This window comes from Solanum verrucosum, unplaced genomic scaffold (genome assembly GCF_900185275.1).
Source record: "Solanum verrucosum unplaced genomic scaffold, falcon-dt-bn FXZP01000062.1, whole genome shotgun sequence".
Lineage (NCBI taxonomy): Eukaryota > Viridiplantae > Streptophyta > Magnoliopsida > Solanales > Solanaceae > Solanum > Solanum verrucosum.
In genome coordinates, this window is record NW_026020477.1 from 769424 (window position 1) to 793378 (window position 23955).

Consider the following 23955-nt stretch of genomic DNA (forward strand, 5'->3'; position numbering starts at 1 on the left):
AGTTGGCCAAAAAGATGGTGAAGATCGAGGCTCAGTGCAAGAGGAAGGATAAATATTTCCCTCTTCATGAGCGAAGAAATCCCAAGGACAATGAAGTTAAACACATTGAGGGAATGCTATCAACCATGCTCCACAAGGTGACTAAGCAAGATAGAGAGCTGGAAGAATTGAAAGAAGACGTTGAAGGGATGAAGCGAATAATTTGGTCTCATTCCAGAGTTGTCCAGCTGCTCGAGAACCTTATGGGTCATGCGTTGCCTCAACTTCATTCGCAGAAAAGTAGGGGGATTTCCTAGTGATGATATGGCTAACCCCAACAATGTAGCTTAAATGGTGACTCACGTCGTGCCACAGAGTTAACTAGGGCGCTGTTTGGGAGGCAACCCAAATTCATGTACTGCTTTCTTTTTCATTTATAAATAATGGTGTATTGGTTGTGCATGTTTAAGTGTGGAAAGTGTTTGGAAAATGCATATTGGAGATCAAAATGGTCAGTCGACGGATCGCTGAAGAGGTCGGCACCTGTAAAACTTGGCGAGCTTGAGAATCAGTTTGGCGTGTCGCCAACCAAGTCGGCGACCACGATTAAGATCGCCATTTGGACCCTCTCGTTGACTAAAGGTCTTGTAAAACTCGGCGAATCAAATTACTCTAGCCTAGTCATAATTACTCTGTGAGTTTTCTATCAAAAACATGTACCCAATGATTTAGTCTATCCCTTATTCCATTCACATCCCAAGAATCCCCCATTCATTACTTAGAAATTCTTGTTTATTTTGTTGTTTTTACTTAATTGTGACAAAACCCCCATTGTTAATTGACACTCTTGTGTCCCTCTTTAATTTACAATATTTTTAATCGTTAATATTTTTAGCTACGACTAGTTAGAACTAAATTTTATTTTTCTATTAATTCTCAAAACCACTCCCTTGGGAACGATCCCAACCCTTGGTTGGGTTATTATACTATTGCACGATCGTAGACACGTGCATTAGAAGTTGTGTCCTTGATTATGCAAACATCAATAGGCTAGATCATCATTAGTCAACACTAAACATCTTTTGTTCTACATGTGTTATTTCACGATATCTCCTTTCGGTGTTAGTCGTGTTCAACAACAAAGCAATACAAGTTCTTAATATAAACCCCTATTTTTAGCAAGTTTAGCATTTAACAAGGTAGACCTAAATTATGTCCTTTTGGTCTTAAATTTAGCACTCAAAGCCAAATATGATTATTAACCTAATTCTCCACTTCACAAACTCTTTAGAGCAACCCAAAAAGTCAGAAGCTAGATTCCAGTGTGCACTCTCAAATCATAAATTCAAGCATGAAAACTAGATTAAACTAATTTTATGAAATCAAGCAGGGAATCAAGGAATCACAAAAGCAATAGAGTAATAAATCAAATATCGAAATAATGTTATCTATCTCTAGAACAAAAGCCTTAATTTCATATACACAATTACACTCATAATCTAGCAATGTAAGTAAGGAAATAAAGAATGGAACAAGATTAGGGTTGTCTATTTCTATCACAAAAGACCTAATTTTACTATTAAGTATGTGAGTGTGCAAAAATCAAACCAACCAATAAATCGAACCAGAAAAATGTTATTGGGTTTTGGATTTTTAATGGGCTTGTAAAAAAAGTTATTGGGTTATTGGTTCGATATCAATTTTTACTTTTGGGTTATTGGGTAAACCGATAACCCAATAAGATGGTAATAATTTACTACTTTACCTTTTCTAAATATTATATATTAATAATTTAATATATAACTAAACACTATGACTATATCAAATTATTCGTACTCTACCTACTTCACACTAGGTTCGCAATTGTAGTTAATTGATTTTAGTTTTAGTTTTAGTCTTGTTGGACTATTTGATTTTAGTTTTAGTATGTAATTGTAGGCTGTACCTTTTGCAAGTTTGTAAAAGTCTGTAATTTGATTAACATAAGAAAATTTATACTATGTTTTGGCGGTGACATGTGATTCTAGCCTTCGTACTATATTTTTTCTTATTGATGCAATTTTATCATTATCTTTCTTGTTTCACTATATCAAAGCATTTAGAGAAGTGAGAATTCATATAATGTTTTACAGACATTTTCTTATTGGGTAAACCAAAAACCAAACTGATAACGACCAAAAACTGATAAAAAATATCTTATTCGTTTGTTATTGGCTTAACATATTAAAAAACCGAAAACTGATAAACTGAACCGATAATACATAAAACCAAATCGATCGATGCACACCCCTAATTAAGTACACAATCTTCAAACCCATGTGTGAATTGTGAGGCAACTTGCCTTTAAAGTCTAAACCCAAAATATGAACATTATAAAATTAAGGTTCTTTCTTAGACTAAGTTAAAATATGAACTCTATCCTCAAAATCTGATAAGGAATGATGTGGAATAATCTTTCTCTTCAGCCCCTTTGTGAGAATTTGAATCCAATCTCTGAGAAACTCCAATTATGCCCTTGCCTAAGTATGCAAAAGCGGATGCAAGTTTGCAAACACAAATGTTGAAAAATTGACACTCCCTTCACTTAAGCAAACCCCACCTTTTTGGCTAGATCGTAAAAGCGACTCCAACATGATCGAGTAAGCCGCCTGTTGACTTCCATTGATCATTCTCTTAAGCGAACTCTTCGTCCCAAGTGTGACGTCAAAGGTTCAATTCCTACAAGGTTCAACTCATTTTCCAATTTTGTCTACCATTTTCTTTCCCAGCAATGAACACCTAAATTTACATAATTCAATAGATAATTAGCCTTTTTCACTACTTGAGTTTCGTAAAATCACAAGAAAAAAAGCCTTAACTATGTGGAAAGTCACCACTCATCATGGAGCCATAACCCTGAGTTCATCATTCTTCACCAACTAATTGACGTCCAGGTAGATTAGATTTTCTTAACTGAGTAGTTAGATTTGTATTTATTTATATAATACATTGTAGATTTTTGGGAGATTTTATGTATAGACTTTTAGACACGCAGTCTGGATGGTTGAATGTGTGGTTAGATGTGGTTTAGGTTGATGATGGACTTAATTTGATATTGTTTGTATTATAATATTTACTAGGTTTTATTCTTTGAAAGGACATTTTGGATAATCTGATTGCGATCAGGAAATAGTCAAAAAGGAAGTATGGAATAGTTGATTATTTCCCGGTTATACTCTATGTGTTTGTCAACTGTTTGTTAGTAGTGCATGCCTAATATAGAATTGGAGATAAAAGAAAGAAGATGATTCTAAATGAAAGTTTTATCAATTATATACAATAAATATGTTAGTTGAATGTACTAGTGTGTTACTATTCATTGTGGTTGTGTTGTGTGTTGATATTTGAACATTTACCACACTAGTACATATTATTATTAACATATATTATTTTTGGATCGAATACTACAAATGTACATATTATTATTATTATTATTACAAGTTGTTGTTGTTATTATCATTGTCGTTGTTATTGTCGTTGTATTCGTTGTCGTAGTCGTTATTTTTATTATAGTTATTGTCATTGTTGTTGTTGTTATTGTTATGTCTTTGTCATTGTCGTTGTTGTTGTTATCTTTGTTGTCGTTGTCATTGCTGTCATTTTCATTGTTATTGTTGTCGTTATTTTTATTCTTGTTGTTGTTGTTATCATTGTTGTTGTCATTATTATCTTTGTTGTTGTTGTCATTGTTGTTGTCGTTGTTATTATCTTTGTTGTCATTATCATTATTATTATTGTCGTTGTAGTTGTTATTATTGATGTTGTTATCGTTGTCATTATTGTTGTTATTGTCTTTGTTTTCATTATCGTTGTCATGGTTGTAGTCATTGTTATCGTGGTTGTTGTCATTATTATTGTCACTGTCGTTGTTGTTGTTGTTGTCATTGTTGTTATCTTTCTCATGGTCGTGGTTGTCGTTGTCATTTATATTGTCGTTGATGTCGTGGTTGTTTACATTGTCATTGTTATTATTTTTGTTGTAGTTGTTGTTTTTGTTGTCATTGTTGTTGTCGTTGTCATGGTCATGGTCATTGTCATTATTGTTGTTGTTGTTGTCATAGTTGTTGGTGTTGTCATCGTTGTTGTTGTTGTTGCTATTGTTGTTGTTGTTGTTGTCGTTATCGTTATTGTTGTTGTTGTTGTCGTTGTCGTTATCGTTATTGTTGTTGTTGTTGTTGTTGTCGTTGTCGTTATTGTTGTTGTTGTCATTGTTGTTATTGTTGTTGTCATTATTGTTGTTGTTGTTGTCATTGTTGTTGTTGTTATCATTGCTATTGTTGTTGTTGTTGTTGTTGTTTCTATTGTTGTTGTTTCTATTGTTGTTGTTGTTGTCATTGTTATTATCGTAGTTGTTGTTGTTTTTGTTGTTTTTGTTGTTGTTGTCGATGTCAATGCTATTGTTGTTGTTGTTGTTATTGCTATTGTTTTTATTGTTGTGTTTGATGTTATCGTGGTTGTTTTCATTGTCATTGTTGTTGTTATTGTCATTGTTGTTGTAGTTGTCGTTATTTTTTTTATTGTCGTTGTCTTTGTTGTTATCGTTGTCATTGTCGTGGTCGTTGCCATTATCGTTGTTATTGTTGTTGTTGTCGTTGTCGTGTCGTGGTCATGGTTGTTGTTGTCGTTATTATCATTGTCGTTGTTGTTGCAGTTCTCTTTGTTGTTGTGTTTTTCATTGTTGTTATTGACATTGTCATGGTTGTGGTCTTTGTTGTCGTTGTTGTTGTCATCGTCGTTGTTGTTGTTCTCATTGTCATTGTTGTTGTCGTCGTTGTTGTTGTTGTTATTGTTGTTGATGGTGTTGTTGTTGGTGGTGTTGTTGTTTTTATTGTTGTTATTATTGTTGTTATTGTTGTTGTTGTTATTGCTATTATTGTTGTTGTTGTATGCTATTTTGTTGTTGTTTTTGTTGTCGTTGTTATTATTGTTGTTGATATTATTGATGTTGTTGTTGTTGTTGTTGTTGTCGTTGTCATTTTTGTTGTTGTCGGTGTTGGATCACATACCATGCTGGCACATATAATATTACTCAGTCGAGAACCCTACTGGTACATATATAATTTTTGGATCGAATACCACGCTGATACATATATTAATATTGGATTAGGTACAATATCAGTGCATATTATTATTGGATAGGGGGTAACATTGATACACTAACAATTACAGGGTTGGGGTATTAAAATGTTAGGGTAACCCTTGTGCCAAATGATATGACATGTTAAATGGGGTTGATGATAATTAGGGAGTCTTGGTGGTTCAAGTGCTAGGATGTTGTAATGAATGAGAAATGTGATATGTCGACATTTGATGGCACATTTGATTCTTTTAATGAGGAATAATTGTGTGTTCTTATGTAATAACAATTTATTTTAATAGTTTTCTACTGTGTTGCACAAGAAATCAATCAAGACAATAAAAAGCAAAATAGAGCTAAGTGTCAGAAAGAGGGCTCTGAAGACAGGCCGTCAGGTGCACCGTCATACCTACAGGAATTGGCCAAACACTCTTGAGCTTTGTGAAAAAGGAGGTGACTATCTGTTAGATCCTTTGAATCGGCAATCAGAGTTAATGTCCGACCTATAGGGATTTTACAACTCTATGAAGTTATATGAAGGCAAAGGCGACAGATCGTCACTTCTGTGATGGGCCATCAGACACACTGTCAAACAAGCCTTGGGATTTTACTTTCTTTTTTAATGTTTCAAGTTTCTTTGAACTACAAAGTATTTTTAGGGTTTTATTTTATTATCTTTATTTTTTCTTAAATGGAGTTTGAATGAGATTTTCATCGACTTATTGAAATCAAAGATTGATTGTCTTTAAGTCTTGTAAGTAGTTTCTTGAAATGAATGCAATTCTACTCTTTGTTCCATTAATCATGAGTGTCTATACTCCACAACCAAGGATTGTGGAATCCATGACGACTTGACCTGAAAATAGGGTTTTTATGGAATAAATTGCATGTTTTATTTGGATATATTACTATCTCTTTCATCTTAATTGACTTTTAATGGTTGCAAACATTAGAATGTGCTTCAAGTTTATCTTGTTTTTAGTAAAAATGCTAAATCTTGAAAAAACAGTTAATAATAAGAATTCGAGGATGTGGACTCGTTTAATGTTTAATATTGTAGAAAGATCAACTCTTTTAAGATTTTATCTATCAAAATGATGGTGGACACTTTTAGTTTGAAAGAATAAAAGTGATATACATTTAATTTGGTTGAGAAACATTTATGTGTAACATAAGTTGATAAACTGATATACTAGCCACAAGATGAAGTTCTGTAATTAACCCAAAAAATGGTCAAACTGTCTTGGTGAACACAATCCTGGTTAATTATTTTTTATTGATAGATTATGTGATATTGTTAATTGTTACTTGAAGAAAAATGATCTTTAAATCAAAATACAAAACTTCACGTATTTCTATTATGTTTCAGAAATAAGTAACGGAAAGTAGATAACCGCATGCGACTTAGTTTTCACTTCATTTCCTATGGGATTCAATCTCAATCTAGTTGAGTTCTATATTTGACGACAAACACTTTACACTTCTTAATTGAAGTGTTAATTTGTGCGTATCAAATTTGGTCATTGTTGTTGGAGAATATGGTTGTTAATCAAGTCAAGTGTGTGTTATTTAACTCTTATTCTTACTTCCAAATTTTAATTTTAATTTTTTGTTTTTATTCTTGAAGGGTAAGGTTAGTGCATGCCAAGTACCGGAAGTAAGGGTGAACCGTTGATTCCTTACGACCCTGAGCTTGAAAAATCCATTCACAAGAAAATGAGTGCACAAGATCATGTAAAGCACTAAGGCTAAGAGAAATTGTTGAGGCTTAAGCCAGGGAAAATGCTAAAAATGGTAACAACTATAATGCTGGAGAAGATCTCAATGTTGGGAAGAAGAGGTGGTTCCACAACATTGTCAACTAGCTCCGAGAGGCAAAGGGAAACATCCCATTGATTTTTCTCTGGATGATGATGATGCAAATATGGATGGAGTTGGAGCCACTAGGGATATAGTTCTTCCACCGTTACCATCGGGCATGAAGTTCACTATTACTAGTACTATGATCCAGATGTTGTACTTGAAAGGGTTATTCGGAGACACAATCAAAGATGATATGAATTAACATATGGTGAACTTCATCGGCACTTGCAAGTCTTCAGAGATCCTTCGAGTCAGCCAGCTGAAAATTCGATCAAGGTTGTTTCTGTTGTCTCTATGTATCTGGGAGGCAATAAAATGGTTGAATGAGTTATCACATGACTAATCACCACTTGAAGAGAGTTGGGAGATGTATTCCTTAAATTATTTTTCCCACCTTCAAAGAAGTTGTAGTAGAAGGATGAGATTAATAGTCACTGTGAACACCTAATTTTTGACGTGTTTAATTTACTCTTACAATATATAGTAAGGTATTTTCTTATATTTTGTTTTTTTATATTTTTGTCCTTGTTTCTATTTATTTTTTATTGGCCCAAATGACCCAATTTTGATTGAATTTGGCTGATTTAGACCCAATTCTGATAGCCCAATCCATTTTAGACCCGATCCAATAGCAATGGCCAACATTGAATCTTAACCATTCAAAACATTTTGATCCAAGGGCTCTTATGTGACCCTACCAAAAAATATAAAAAAACTCCCAAAAATCAGAATTTGGCCTTATTATTTTTTTTCTCCCCTTGCTACCACCATCCTCGCCGGCCGGCCGGTGCCACTGCCGCCGCCGGCCACCACCATTTCACCGGAAAAATTTACCATTTCTTCCTTTCACCCTCCTCTACACAAATCCACAAACCATTCAACTTTTTCCGTAGCCATACTCCGTAGATCTAAGAAAATCAAACACAAATTTTTCCTTTTTTCTTTAGATTTATGAAGTTCTGGTCATCCCCATCCTATACAATTTACATAAATGTGTAGAACTCTTCAAAGTCTATCTTTTGATGTAAATTTTATGTTAAAAATTTGGCAAAAAAATTTTCGGCGTAGTTTTCTGGCGATCCCCATTCATTCGAAAATTTAAGTCAATTTTCTCCCCTCTCATCCTCTATCCAAATCCGCCACTAGCACAACCTTTATTAACCATATAAATCATTTTCGTGCCGGATTTTGTATTATTTTGTTAGTGTTCCTTAAGTTTTATTATGTTGAAGTTTTTGCTTGAATTTTATTTTGAATTTTTTATTTTTATTTTCTGCCTTATTTGTTGTGTTTGATCTTCAACATAGTTTAGATGTTTCAATTTTTTGTAAGTGGGCTGATTTTTCTTTTGATTTTTGGGTCTTGATCAAATGAGTCAACATTTTGGGCCTATTTTAAATTTTCAGATGATACATTTAGCTATTATTCAATTAATGAATAAAAGAAATGGGTCATCTAAAAAGACAATGCAGTCGTTTTAATTAATCCTATCTTGAAAAAAGAAAAAAAAATTATATTGGTCATCTTGGGTGACGCCATAGGAAGACAAAGAGTCCAATGCATGCATTGGCTCTTAAGTTTTCAAGAAGATGAGTGTTAATATTCACCACCTATTTAAACTCCATTCTTCTTTCATTGCAAAGAAAAAAAAAACAAGAGAAAAGAAAGAAGAAAAAAGAGAAGAAGAGAAAAATTAGAAGAAGAAAAATTATAAGAAGAGAGTGAAAATCTTCTTCTAAAAAGAAAACATATATTTCATCATTGTGTGAGTTTGTGGTTCAACTAATTTGTTTCCACTATTTGCTTGTCATCAACTTTAGGTATTTCTTTTACATTCGCCATGTAATCTTAAATTAATGCTTCATGTTCTTTTTATATTTTTTAAAAAAAAACAAGAGAAAAGGAAGAAGAGAAAAAAATTAGAAGAAAAAAATTTATAAGAAGAGAGAGTGAAAGTCTTCTTCTAAAAAGAAAAAATATATTTCATCATTGTGTGAGTTTGTGGTTCAACAAATTTTCTTCCACTATTTGGTTGTCATCAACTTTAGGTATTTCTTTTACATTTCGCAATGTAATCTTAAATTAATGCTTCATGTTCTTTTTATATTTTGATTAAGTTGTTTGTATTAAGTTTTTTTTCAGTTAGTTAAGTCTATTGTGATTCTTATATGATTATGCTTTATTATTATGTACATTTAAATTTATTATTAATGTGGTGTTTAGTTTAACTTTACCTCATTGTATAATTGATAAGTAAGCTCATGCTTTGCTAACGAAAAAAAATAACAATTTAAATTTTATTTTTTTCTAGTTTCTGGTCATTTTTTTTTCTTTAAAAAAGAGGTTGTTTTTGCAAAAACAAAACACAAAATTGGTCAATTTTGCAAAAAATATAAATCTGGACATTTTGTAAATCCTTTTAAAAAGAAAGTATAGAATTTTTTTTTCTCTCTTGAATAAATATATGGAATGAGTTATTGAAACAAAAAATGCAAAATCGGCTACTTTTGGTTAGTAATTTAACTATTATACAAATTGGCTATAATTGTAATTTTATTTCCAAAGAGAACAATGTGGCCATTTTGAGTAAAAAACTGTAAATTTCACTAAAATGGTTATTTCTGAAATTGTATCAATATGAAAAAATTAGTATATCACTACTTTGTTTTAAAAGGGGGCTTAGTCACTATTCTATTAAAAAAAAAATACTTTTTTGTTGTTATTGTCAAGTAGTGATACTTTTTTTTCTTTTTAAAAAAAATCCTTAAATTAGCATTTTGCAAAAAAAAAAGAAAAGCATTTTCATGTCCATATGTTGCAACAAGTTTTTTTTTCTCATTATTAAATAAAATTTGAGTCATTCATTATCAGTCTTTTTAAAAAAAATAAATATTAAATACCATCATGTGTTTGGTTACGATCCTTGCTCTGTGTGTGCGTGTTTTTTTTCTAAAAAAGAGTTCTTGTTTGCGGTTACGCTGCTAGGCCAATCATTTTTTTTATAAAAAAAATTAGTAGCTAACACAAATTTACTTTTTTTATCCAAAAATTATTTTAGCCAAACATGAGTTAATAAACTGACCGTGCTAGAACCACCAGACTCGGGCGGTGCCTCACACCTTTCTTCCGGTCAATAGAATTCCTTACCCAATCTCTGTTCTTGTAGACTAAAAATAAAGAGTCTTTTCCTTTTAAATTAGGAATTACCATGTGACTTGGAACACCTTAAAAACTCAATTTCAAGCGGCTACTCTAAAAAAAAAATTACTTTGTTTTTTTTTTAAAAAACCCATCACATCCTTAACAATTGTAAAAATGGAAGAGGTGTGATAGATCTAGCGACTCCGCTGGGGAGTTTCTTTAAAATTCGAGCTTTGTACATTGACTATATCTGGCTATTTTGATTATTTGGATAAATTTTGTGTTTGTTGGCTAATTGTGCTTTTTCAATGATTCATTGTTTTGATATTGCGTTATTGTATATAAATTGTCTTCTCTTGCACACTATCTGAGTCTCTGGAATTTTTGTTATACACTGTGTGTGCGGATACGCTCCACAAGACTTTTGTCTAGGATGAACCAGTGTGCGGTTACGCTCCTGGTTCTAGGTTTGTCACACATGTTAGGTGGGGTTGGACCACTAGTTAAGCAGAAATAGCTCTACTACATGTACGCTGACCCTCCCCGGCTCTAGTTGTCCGCTCGAGTAAAGCCAGTCTAGACATCTTCCATATAAAGTGCTAAATCTAGCAAAACTATCCATGGTATGCTACGTTTATTTACATCATGTGCATTTGACCTAGAAAATCTAAGATAGGTACCCACTCTAGACCAACATGTTCATTTTATGTGCTACGTGAAAAGAATTTGTTCAGAAGGCCTTTACATTGTTGACCAGCTTTAAAATAGCTTTGTTAATTTTATTTTTTATTTTTTTTAAAAAGAGGTTGAAATAAAAGGGGTGGTCTTTCAAGTGTGAGTCATTTTTTTTATGAACTACGCACACGTGATTCTCACAAAATGAGATACATAGGCATCCCTTCTCGGGTTCGGTGTTTGTAAAAATAGGGTATTTTGTCTTTTTTATTTTTTAAAAAATAATAAAAATAATAAATTAAAAAAAATATTTTTTTTAACTTTTCTTTCCTCCCTCAATTAGAGTTTGTGATAAAACTTTAATTAGATTCTATTCCAAGGTACAAATGGCACCTCCAACCAAAGGACAGGGTTCCAAAAGGCCTAGAAGTGAAGGGATTCCAAAATTTATGATCGTTGACTCAATAACCAATGATCTATAGGGAAGGTGGACAAACATGGGGAATTATGAGCAAAGGAGAGTAAAAAAAAACATTTGGGACATCTAGTGCATCTGATGGAGATTGACCCAAGAAGGGATGTGATCGAAGCATTGATTCCTATTTGGGATCCAAAAAATAACGTGTTTCAATTTTCTGACTTCGAGATGACACCAACTCTAGAGGATATCGCCAGCTTCATGGGGAAAGGGTCCAGTATTCGGGGTGCTGATCTCCGCAACAAAAGACTCATAGTCCCAAAGAACGTCGATGCCAAAAAATTCCTGGACCTTCTCAAGATCAACCAAATAGAGAAGGAGAGTTTAAAAAATTGGTGGGTCTCACTGGACTTTCTATACGAAAGGTACAGCCAAAAGGATGGATTTGAAAACTACCAGAACCAACTTAGCAAGAAAGGAGGTGTAGAGGCTTGGAAGGCGAATGGATGTTTTGCCTTCATGGTCGCGTTTTTGGGGCTCATTGTTTTCCCCAAACGGGACAATCATATTGACATTCGTTTGGCTGGGGTTGTGAAGGTGTTAACCACAATGGAAAGTCCTACTATTATTCCTATGATCCTGGTAGATATGTTATGTGCATTGACTAACTGCATAAATGGGGAAATGCACTTTGAAGGCTGCAACATCTTGCTGCAAATATGGTTTTTGGAGCATCTTTATCACCATGATCGTGCGCCCAGGTTCACTCCAGACTGGTGTAATTATGTTTCCTCCCATAAGGAAAGGGAAGAAAAAATCAATTTTCCTAAAGGAATTTTAGCGTGTGAAGAGAAGCTCTCAGTGATCACGTTTGATGAAATAGTATGGAATTATTACTAGTTTCCAGCTAAGGATGTCATTTGCATATCTACTGGCATCTCGTTTCTTGTGTTGATTGGGCTTAGATGTGTTCAACCCTATGCCCCACTTCGGGTTATACGTCAGCTGGCTAGAGTTCAAGAAATCCAACCAAATGATGATATGAGTAGATTTGTATTTGAGACCCCACCAGGTTTTTCCATTAATAGCGAAGATATTCTGAAGATCTAGTACGGGAGTATAATTTCTGAGCAAAATGAAATGGTTGTGGAGCAAGATAAAAGAAAAGTGGTTACTTGGTACCTATCGTGGTTTCGTGATCCAGTGACATTTAGTGACACTTCCAAAGGATCCAACAGAGATAGAAAAGACCAGCACATCATAAGATAGTTGGAAAAAGAGTTGGAGAAGGCCAAATCCACCATTGCCCGACAAGAAGTTCAAGTACAAAGAGGAAGAAATCACCAGTTGGAGTTACAAGATGTGGAGGGGGAATTGAAGCATACAGAGAGGAAATTAGCTCAATTAGAGGAAGAGCTGGATAGTAGAATTCACTTGGCCCGACAGATAAAAAAGGAGCAGAGCTTTGAGATTTCTCGATTGAAGAGAGACTTAGTGGCATCTGAAGAGGTCGTGCGCTACCAAAAGGGAGAACTTAAGCGGCAGAAGGAGAAATTTGAGAAAGAAAGGTCATGTTTGGTGCATTTACATAATCAGCTTAAAACACAGTTATAAGAACATAAAAAGAAAATCAGTCATTGTGTCGATATCGAAGTGGGGCAAAGACAAATGATCATTGAGAGAGCAACACTTCGCCATCAACTTGAAGCATCAGAGGAGTGAGAGGCCCTCTTAAGGAACAATCTTGGTGATCATCAGGTTTGGTTCAATAACTGCCATGGAAATATGGGAAGGGCTAGGTGTCAAGTTCATCAGCTAGCGGAACAAACCTCATATGTTATTAAAAATCACTGTCGTATGAATGACACAGAAGTGGTTGAGCAAGCATGGGCCATTGTTCCCCATCTGCCAAAGGTGTTGTTGAATCTGTATGAGACCTTGGGAGGACAACGAAAGCTCTAGGAAGATGATGAAGATTGAAGAAGAGTTCAACTATTTGTGTTTGTTTGTTTCATCTTGTTTTGTTTAAAGACTCAATGTTTTAGCTTAAAGTTTTTTGATGTTCAAAGAGATCATATTGATCGTAACTGTGCTTAATCCCCTTAGTCTTGTCGTTTTGTTTAAAGTCTTTTGGAAATGAATGAAAGGGTTCTCTTTTGCTATTCTAAATTAATTTTGTTGAGTTGTCTAAATTTCTGAACTACGTAATGATCTAATTCATGCGGTGACATGATACGTAGGCAACCCCCAAAGGGTTCGATCAAAACTTTTATTTACAAAAAAAGGAAAAGAAAAAGGGAAGACAATGAACAAAACTAAGATGGGATGAGACAATGGCCTTCTGAATTCATGTTATTAGGTGATTAACAAATGTGTGATGTGTAAAATTGTCTAACCCCTAACAAGTTTGTTCATTTCTCTTTAGTTTAGTAAGCTTTTAGTGGTTGGTTTGTGGTAAACTGGCAGAACACCCATACTTTACCAGGTCTAAGGTAAGAGCGTCAATGACAACCAATACTAAAACTGTGGTAAACCCGGTGGATACTCCAGTTGATTCAACGATAAGAGAGCCAACCACTATTGAAGAAAATCGGACATTGAGACATGTTATGGCACAGTTATGGCAAGCCTGGGCCAATGGCCAAGAACCACCAACGTCCATTCCTGGTTTTCCTGTGATCACTAGTATCCGGTCTTTATCTTCTCAGGTCCCGATATCAGATCCTCTCTTCCCTCCAGGGTATGGTCCATTTGATAAACAACACACCTTCAAAGAATGCCATTCATGAATAATCCTATTGTCACGACAGCTGCACCGGTTTATACTTTCCCACAACCAACTGTGACGCAGAGATCAGCTCCAGAGGGACAGTTCACCACCCATCCAAAGCAGTACTATACTCCTGGGATAGCATTCGGAGGACCCTAACTCTGTACAATTTGGCTCCCCTATTGATGTTGAGAGGCCCACTCAAGGCTCAGAGCAAGAGGAAATGTTGAAAAAAATGAAAAGCATTGAGAAACACATGAAAAGTATACAAGGGTTAGGAGGGCAAAAAAGTGTCGCGTTCAAAGACTTGTGTATGTTCCCAAATGTCCACCTGCCACCTGGATTCAAAACCCCTAAGTTTGATAAGTATGACGGGCACGGTGATCCCATAGCTTACCTCAAGAGATACTGCAATAAACTTAGAGGTGCAGGGGGGTAAAAAGGAACTAATCATGGCTTATTTTGGTGAGAGGCTGGCTGGTGTTGCCTCAGAATGGTTTATAGACCAAGATATCTCCCACTAGCACATCTGGGATGATATGGCTCAAAATTTTGTTAGACAATTTCATTACAATGTCGACATTATGCCAGATCGCAATACACTCTCTAATATAAGAAAGAAGCCAAATGAAAGCTTCAGAGAGTATGCTATCAAATGGAGGGAACAAGCAGCCCGGGTCAAACCACCATTAGATGAACAAGAATTGGTTGATATCTTCGTAGAGGCTCAAGATCCTAACTACTTCCACCACCTGACATCCGCAATGGGAAGACCGTTTCACACAACAATCAAAATGGGAGAAATGGTCGAAAGTGATCTCAAAATAGGAAGGATCGTGAGCCAGGTAGCAATCAAAGCTACCACATAGGCCATCCAGGGTGGTTCAGGCAATTTTGGAAATCTTAAAAGGAAAAAGGAAGTTTCTTCGCTAGTGTCAGGGTCAAGGGGTGCTCAAAGGAAGTCAGATTGTTCTTACTCGCTAATTCAGGGACAATCTAGCTATCATCAACATTACTACCCTTATGTTCCTCAATATTCAGTATCTCCATCTCCATACACAGTCTTTAATGCTCAGCAATATGTGCATCCTCCCAATTACCCATATTTTTGGGCCCCAACTCAAGGAAACCATCGGCCACCACGACCACCCTATCAGGTCACTTACAACCCTCATCCTACGCAAAATTATACTCAAGAGTAGGGATAAAAAAGGAAATTCACTCCATTGGGAAAGTCATACTCCAGCTTGTTTCAAAAGTTGAGTAAGATAGGAATGAATAGGTCTATCCCACCACATCGTCTAAATCCAACTGCTCCAGGTTTCCAGGCCAATGAAAGATGTGAGTATCATTCAGGGGCCCAGGACACAACACTGATAATTGTTGGACCTTGAAGGGGGCGATATAGAAATTAATCGATCAGGGAGTGGTCATTGTGACGGATGATCAAAACACTCCCAATGTAACTAATAACCCACTTCAAGCTCAAAAACAATTTAGTGGGTATGATCTGCGATGATCATGAGTACAAACTCCTTGGAAAAATGGGAAAGCTATTTAGTAAGATCGGGGAAGAAGACATGTCGTTAAAGAGTTTAGAACCAGTCGCATCTTTTAAGTATGGAAGGTGTCAATCTTGATACCAAAGTTTTGCGTGTCCCGGGGCTTTCGAAGGGGATTCAAGTTTGAGGGGAATGACGAAGTTGTATGTATCAAAAGGCTTTTCATTAACACAACATGACCAAAGTTGCTTGGCAAAGTTGAAAGAACCTATCTTTGTTAAGCTCTCCTAGCAGCTTCCAGTGACTGATTCATAGGTTGTTCCTTGGAACTATAACAGAATTGCTATGGTTTACCAAAGAAAGGAGATTGTTGAAGAGGTTGATGAAGCAGGAGGGCTAACACGCTCTGGAAGATGTTATTCTTCAGAAGAATTAAGAAAAGGGAAGATGGCTCAAAATATCCAAGTACCACTGAAGAAAGCATTTACAGAGGAAGAAGAAGAAGAGTTTCTAAAAAATATTAAGGTTCCAGATTACTCTATTATGGAACAATTGAAGAAAACCCCTACACAAATTTCACTGGTGTCTCTACTCTTACACTCTGAAGAACATCGCCGTGTGTTGAATAAGATTTTGAATGAAGCACATGTATCGAAGGAGACCACGGTAAATCAGTTGGAGAAAATGGCCAAGCGCATCTTTTAAGTCAAACACCAACACTTTCACTGATGATGAGTTACCTACAGAGGGAGCTGGACACAACAGAGCTTTGTTTCTTACAGTGAAATGTGAAGGGTCCTATGTAAAGAGGGTCATGATAGATGGAGGATCAGGGGTAGACATATGTCCTCTCTCTACGCTGCAAAGCTTGAAAATTAACCCTAACATAATTCACCCCAACAATGTATTTGTTCGAGCTTATGACGGCTAAAAGCGGGATACCATTGGTGATATCAAGTTAAACATGAAAATTGGACCGGTGGACTTTATGATTGTGTTCCAAGTAATGGACATGGACACATCTTATAATATTCTATTGGGAAGGCCATGGATCCACATTGATTGGGTAGTCCCATCAACTCTGCATCAAGTTGTTAAGTTTGAATACGACCATCAGGAAATCATTGTGCTTGAGGAAGATGATTTACCTATTTACAGAGATCCATCCATTCCATACATTGAGGCGAAAAAATGATGTGATTCCGTTGTTTACCAGTCTTTTGAGGCCGTATCAGTTGATCGCTTTAAAAAATGAGACCCCATCATCCAACCATGTCTATCTTCTTCCTCTTCAATGGTAGCAACGACAATGCTCAAATATGGTTATCAACCTGGTAAAGGTTTGGGACTATGTTCGCAAGGAATCGCGGATCCCATTACTCTTTTAGGAAACCAAGGCACCTCTGGCCTCGAATACAAACAACGCGAGAGATATGGAGATAAGGTTAAGAACCACAAAAGGACTGATTGGGCACTTCCACAACCGATTCCCCATATTTCTCATTCCTTTATCAAGCCTTAGGGTCCAGAAATGGAAGCTTCATTTACTCATGAAGACATTGAAGAAGGTATTCAGGATCTTAGTCAATTTTTTTGTGAAGTAAACATTGTCCAAGTTGGTGAAGGTACAAGTCATGTCGATGTGTAGCTCGTAGGCTCAGGTGTTGAGCTAAACAATTGGGAGGCCACTCCTTTCCCTATAAGGAAGGAGTAATGGTAGTTTGTATTGCTACTCTTTTGTATTTTATTTGTCAGGGTTGTGATCCAAAATTTTGAAAGTGTTTTGTATTAATTTCAACCCTTCTATCCCTTTTTTAATTTCAATGAAATGACATTCCATTTTCATAGTAAAATTTTGTCTTTTCCCCTACCCTAATTCTTATTCTCCATTTTTCAGTTCTGAAAATGTCGGCTTTGATAACAAGACATGCATGCGAAATTCACTCGCAGATCTCAAAGAGTTATTTATTCTTGAATCACCGAGTCAAGAGGTTGAATATGATGAAGAAGAGGCTTTTGAGGGAAATTAATAGGGAACTGGAATAGTTTGAGCACAAACCTAAGCCTAATCTTAGTGAAACCGAGGCAATCAATTTAGGAAGTACTGAGGAAGTTGAAGAAATAAAAATAAGCTTTCATGTCAAGCAGGAAATTAGGGATGCCAGAATATAACTTTTGTTTGAATACAAAGATGTGCTTGCCTGGTCCTATGATGACATGCCAGGTTTGAGTGTCGATTTAGTGGTTCATAAGTTGCCCACTCATCCTGATTTTCCACCTGTCCAACAGAAAAGAAGGAAATTCAAATCGGACGTGAGTGAAAAAATCAAGGAAGAAATCATGAAACAACTAAATGCAAGTGTGATCCAAGACATTTGTTACACTACTTGGTTGTCAAATGTTGTTCCTGTGCCGAAAAAGGATAGAAAGATAAAAATTTGTGTTGACTATCAGGATTTGAACAAAGCTAGTCCAAAAGACAACTTTCCCTTTCCCAATATCCACATTCTAGTTGATAATTGTGCCAAACACAAAATTCAATCTTTTGTGGACTGTTATGCGGGGTATAATCAAATCTTGATGGATGAAGATGACGCTGAGAAAACGGCTTTCACCACTCCATGGGGGACTTATTGCTGCAGGGTCATGTTATTCGGTTTTAAAAATGCTGGGGCAACTTACATGAGGGCTGTGACCACCATGTTTCATGATATGATGCATAAAGAAATTGAAGTATACGTCGATGGCATAATCATCAAGTCTGAAACACAAGCTGACCATGTGCAAGATCTGAGAAAATTCTTTGAAAGAGTGCGAAGATATAATCTCAAGTTTAATCCAGCAAAATGTGCATTTGGAATTCCATCTGGAAAGCTTCTGGGTTTTATTGTCAGTAGAAGGGGAATCAAATTGGATCCTTCCAAAATAAAAGTCATTTGAGATTTGCCACCCCCGAAAAATAAGACTGAAGTCATGAGTCTACTTGGGAGGTTGAACTACATCAGCAGGTTTATTGCTTAACTCACAACCACTTGTGAGCCCATTTTCAGACTTTTGAAAAAGGATGTTGCTGTCAGATAGACGGAGGATTGTCAACAAGCTTTTGAAAAAATCAAGGAGTATTTATCCAACCCTTCCGTATTGGTCCCGCCTGAACCTGATAGACCTCTCTTTCTATATCTTTTAGTGTCAATTCCTTTGGGTGTGTTCTCGGTCGACACGATTCCACACGCAGGAAGGAGCAAGCTATCTACTACTTGAGCAAGAAATTCACTAGTTATGAGGTCAAGTACACCCTCTTGGAAAGTACATGTTGCGCCCTAACTTGGGTAGCTCAATAGTTAAGGCATTACCTTTTGTCCTACACAACTTACCTCATATCAAGGATGGATCCTTTGAAGTACATCTTTCAGAAGCCAATGCCAACTGGCAGACTCGCGAAATGGCAAATCTTGCTCACTGAATTTGATATTACATATGTCACTCAAACTACAATGAAAGCTCAAGCTTTGGCAGACCACTTGGCGGAGAATCCAGTCGTGGCGACTATAAACCATTGGATACATATTTTCCAGATGAAGAGATTAACTCAGTTGAAGAAGTAGATCCAGATGAAAATAAGGTCTGGCAGTTATACTTTGATGGAGTAATCAATAGAAAAGGCACAGGGGATTGGGGCAATTCTCATATCGCCCTTAGGGCAGCATTACCCTGCAACAGCTCTACTTCGTTTCTTCTGTACAAATAACACAACATAGTATGAAGTTTGCATCATTGGTCTAATTATGGCAATAGATTTGGGCATGCAAGAATTGATTGTGTTGGGAGATTCTGATTTGCTTATTCGGCAAGCTCAAGGCGAATGGAAAACTCGAGACCTTAAGCTTCTTCTATACAAACAATGCGTGGAAGATCTTAGCAAAAGGTTTAGGTCCATCGAGTTTATATACATCCCAGATTTCATAATGAGTTGGCAGATGCCTTGGCTACTTTTGCCTCGATGCTTCCATATCCTGGAAACACTTGCATTACTCCCTTGGAGATTTAAGTTCGGGACCAACATGGCTATTGTAACACTGTGGAATCAGAATCGGATGGTGAGCCATGGTACCTAGATATCAAGAATTTCTTGCAAATAGGGAAATGTCCCGAACATGGCAATGGAAGCCAAAAAAAAACTATTAGATGTCTGGCTAGTGGTTTATTATTTAGCGGGGAAACTTTATATAAACGAACCCCAAATCTAAACTTGTTGAGATGTGTGGATGCCGAAGAAGCCGAGAAGATCATGAATGAAATACATGCTGGGGTATGTGGACCATACATGAATGGATATGTCCTTGCGAAAAAGATACTCTGAGCAGGATATTATTGGCTTACCATGGAACGGGATTGCTTTTGCTTTGTGAAAAAATGTCATCAGTGTCAAATTCATGGTGATCTCATTAATTCATCTCCCTCAGAGTTGCACCCCATGGCCGCTCCTTGGACCTTTGTTGCATGGGGAATGGATGTCATCGGACCAATTGAGCCAAAAGCTTCTAATGGACATCGATTCATTTTGGTCGCAATTGATTACTTTACTAAATGGGTGAAGGCAATCACTTTCAAGGCAGTCACTAAGAAGGCGGTCGTGGATTTTGTCCATTCAAACATAATTTGTCATTTTGATATCCCAAGAACTATCATCACAGATAATGCTGCAAACCTTAATAGCAATTTGATGAAGGAGGTATGTGAGCAATTAAAATTGTGCATCTCAATTCTACTCCATACCGACCAAAAGCCAACGGAGTTGTGGAGGCTGCCAACAGGAATATCAAAAAGTTTCTCAGGAGGATTCTTCAAGGCACCAGACAATGGCATGAGAAGCTCCCTTTTGCACTTTTGGGATATCGCACAATAGTGCGCACCTTGATTGGTGCAACTCCTTATTTGTTGGTGTATGGGATTGAGGTTGTGATACCAACAGAAGATGAAATTCCATCTCTTCGAATTATTGTCGAGGCTAAAATTGAAAATATTGAATGGGTCAAAACCCGACTAGAGCAGCTCACATTAATATATGAGAAACGATTGACGACCGTCTATTTTGATCAGCTTTATTAGCAAAGAATGGCTCGTGGATACAACAAAAAGGTGCACCCAAAGACACTTTGATGTAGGTCAATTGGTCTTAAAGCGCATTCTCCCGCACCAAGAAGAAACCAAGGGAAAGTTTTGCCCCAAATTGGCAAGGTCCATATCTTATCAAGGAAGTGTTGTCCAAAGGAGCCTTGCACCTTACTGATGTGGAAGGAAAATCACAGACATAATTGTTAATGCGGACGCAGTCGAAAATACTACATCTAATGTGTTCTAAGATATTGTGACAAGTTTATGGGAGAACAAATGCACTTTTTTTTTTTTTAAAAAAACAAATAAAAAGACCAAAAAAAACAAAATTCCTCTATTTGAAAACTTGAACTACGTTTGACCTGATTCCGAAAGGATACGTAGGCAACCCTTTGGGGTTCGGTCATACAAAAAAAAATCAATATTCCAGTATTTATAGAAAACTGGGTATTTTTTAAATTTTATTTTGATAGAATAGTGTCAAATTGTAATTCAATTTATGATTCCATTCTAGCAACCGACATTTTGACCAACTCTAAGAATGATATATTTAATATGTCTTGCACGGACAATTGATCATCAGAGACAACACTGTTGAGTCAAAAAAGATGAGAGAGTCTTATCGGTGAAAACCTTTATAGGCACCATTAGATGACAAGAGAGAAAATCTTATCGGTGAAAATTCTTGCGGGCACCTTAAGATAAAAGGAGAGAACATCATGAAAATGACTAATTGGAAGAAATCTGCAAAGATCGCCATTTCTCGACACCTCTGCATGAAGGATACATAGATCAGTTTTAAATTGATAATGATTCAGATTTTGAGAACTAGACAACTCAAACGGATCAAGGGTCAAGTCCAAAGTGCATGTCATGGTTCACTTAAAGTCGACATATTCCTCCAGATAAGTTTTATTTCTCATTTTGCTCAAAGGGATTTTCTTTCGTTAAGTATAAGTCTTTCTTGATCCAAGTTTCACACTCTTAAGTTTGATATTTTTCTAGTCTTTTCGGTATAATCTTTTGATAAAATAAGGTAAAAGATTGCAAAGCTTACTTCGGTTTCCCCAAAATAAAGTTGAGTATCTGAGTTGGCATGCCATCAAGTAAGGGCTAAAAATGTCTCAGATCTTCACTAAAAACTCGTGAAGGAATACGATATGATCTCTTAAGTCATGGAAAAAATGCAAAAGGAAAATTCGTTCTTTGGGAAATCAGTCGCACCATGATATTTGGTAGTACCAAGAAGATCAAGGTCCCTGGATCGATAAAGAGGAAGCTTCAAGAGGTTGTTCAGCCAAGGATTTGGAGTAGAGTTTGAGAAATCGGTCGGGAGTATGGTCAAGTCATCAGAACATCAAGGCCACAAACCAACCACCACTTTAAACTAATGATTTTCTCTTTCTTTTGCTTAGTACATGAACAAAATAAAGTGCAAGACTACAAGTAAAAACTGAAGCATCACAAAAAAGAACTTCTCCAAAGTCTTCACATGTTTGTTGTTTCATCTCATGCTATTCGCATTCTTACCTCTCAATTCGAGAGCATCGTGCAATATGCACTAGTCTTTCATTTAGGTGCGATACGTATTAGACTGAATTTCATGCAATACGCATCTGTCCTTTATTCATGTGCAATACGCACCCGTTTGAATTCCGTGCAATACAAATCTGTCCTTTATTCATGTGCAAATCGCACCAGTCTTTCTTTCATGTGCAATACGCACCAGTTTGAATTTCATGCAATATGCACCTCTCATTTATTAATGTGCAAAGCGCACCAGTCTTTCATTCATGTGCAAGACGCTCCAATCTAAATCCCATGCAATACGCATCGATATTTCATTCATGTGCAATACACACTAATCTTTCTTTCATGTGCAATGCGAACCAGTCATACCTTCCTGGACAATATGCTCCCAACATTCAGGTGCAGTATGCACCATGTTCATATGTTGGGTAATACACCCAATCTTATGTTAACTCACAGAGAAAATATGTCCCTTTTGAATCTCTCAGGGTAATACGCCTCATTTCTCATTTCTTTCTAGGATTATACGTCCTAGTCCAAGATTTTCATTTCTTTCTTTTCCGGAAAGAAGCATATCCTATTCAAGTTCTTCATTTTGTGATATTGAGTTTTAAGTATGAATTGCCAAATCAAGTCAAAACATGCACATGAGAATGATCCACAAGCCTCCAAGAGAGCATCAAGATCAATCTCAGAGATAACGCACAGAACAAGTCAAAGATCAAGAGAAGACACTAAGAAGACACATCAAGTAGGGATCTTGTAGCTCCTATATTGTAGAGAAACAAAGTTCTATAGATTTTTTTATGTAACTATAGACAGTAGATGATGACAAGCAATAAGAAGCAATTTTTTGACTACAATCTCCGATAGTTTTGGCTATCAAATTTTCTCGAACTACACTGACCTGATTTTGTTTTAATCAAGGATATGTAGGCAACCTTTAAGCAAGGTTCGGTCATCTTTCTCAAAATGGATTCAACAGAGTTTGAAATAGTAAAAAATTAGCCACTCCGTTCACTTTCTTTGCTTGAAAACTCTTCATGTTTCAAAGCAAAGAGGGGCATGCTGTCAACACCTAATTTTTGACGTGTTTAATTTACTCCTACAATATAGTAAGTTATTTTCTTATATTTTGTTTTTTTTAATGTATTTTTGTCTTTGTTTCTATTGTTTTTTTTATTGGCCCAAATAACCCAATTTTGATTGAATTGGGCTGATTTAGACCCAATTCTGATAGCCCAATCCATTTTAGACCCAGTCCAATAGCAATGGTCAAGATTGAATCTCAACCATTCAAAACATTTTGATCCAAGGGCTCTTATGTTACCCTACCAAAAAATATTAAAAAACACTCCCAAAAATCAGAATTTTGGCCTTATTTTAATTTAATTTAATTTTCTCCCCTTGCTACTACCATCCTCGCCGGCGGCCACCACCGTTTCACCGGAAAAATCTCCAAAAAAATTACCATTTCTTTCTTTCACCCTCCTCAACACAAATCCGCAAATCATTCATCTTTTTCCGTAGCCATACTTCGTAGATCTATGAAAAACCAAACACAAATCTTCACTTTTTTCTTTAGATTTATGAAGTTCCGGTCATCCCCATCCTATACAATTTAAATAAATGTCTAGAGTTCTTCAAGGGCTATCTTTTGATGTAAATTTTATGTTAAAATTTTGTCAAAAATTATTTCGGCGAAGTTTTCCGGCGATCCCCTTTCACCCGAAAATATATGTCAATTTTTACCCTCTCATCCTCTATCTGAATTCTCCACTAGCACAACCTTTATTAACCATATAAATCATTTTTGTGCCAGATTTTGTATTATTTTGTTAGTGTT

The 23955-nt window shown here is 36.0% G+C and overlaps 2 protein-coding genes and 1 pseudogene across 5 annotated transcripts in view; all 3 read left to right on the plus strand.

Moving 5' to 3' along the window:
• The window catches only part of LOC125809294 (uncharacterized), an 862104-nt gene that overhangs the window by 740131 nt on the left and 98018 nt on the right, over positions 1-23955 (plus strand). The window lies entirely within an intron of this gene.
• Positions 18851-19824, plus strand: LOC125809271 (uncharacterized; annotated as a pseudogene).
• Positions 19846-20370, plus strand: LOC125809273 (uncharacterized). Its single transcript, XM_049488935.1, has one exon. It carries the CDS (start codon positions 19846-19848, stop codon positions 20368-20370), a length of 525 nt encoding a protein of 174 aa, XP_049344892.1.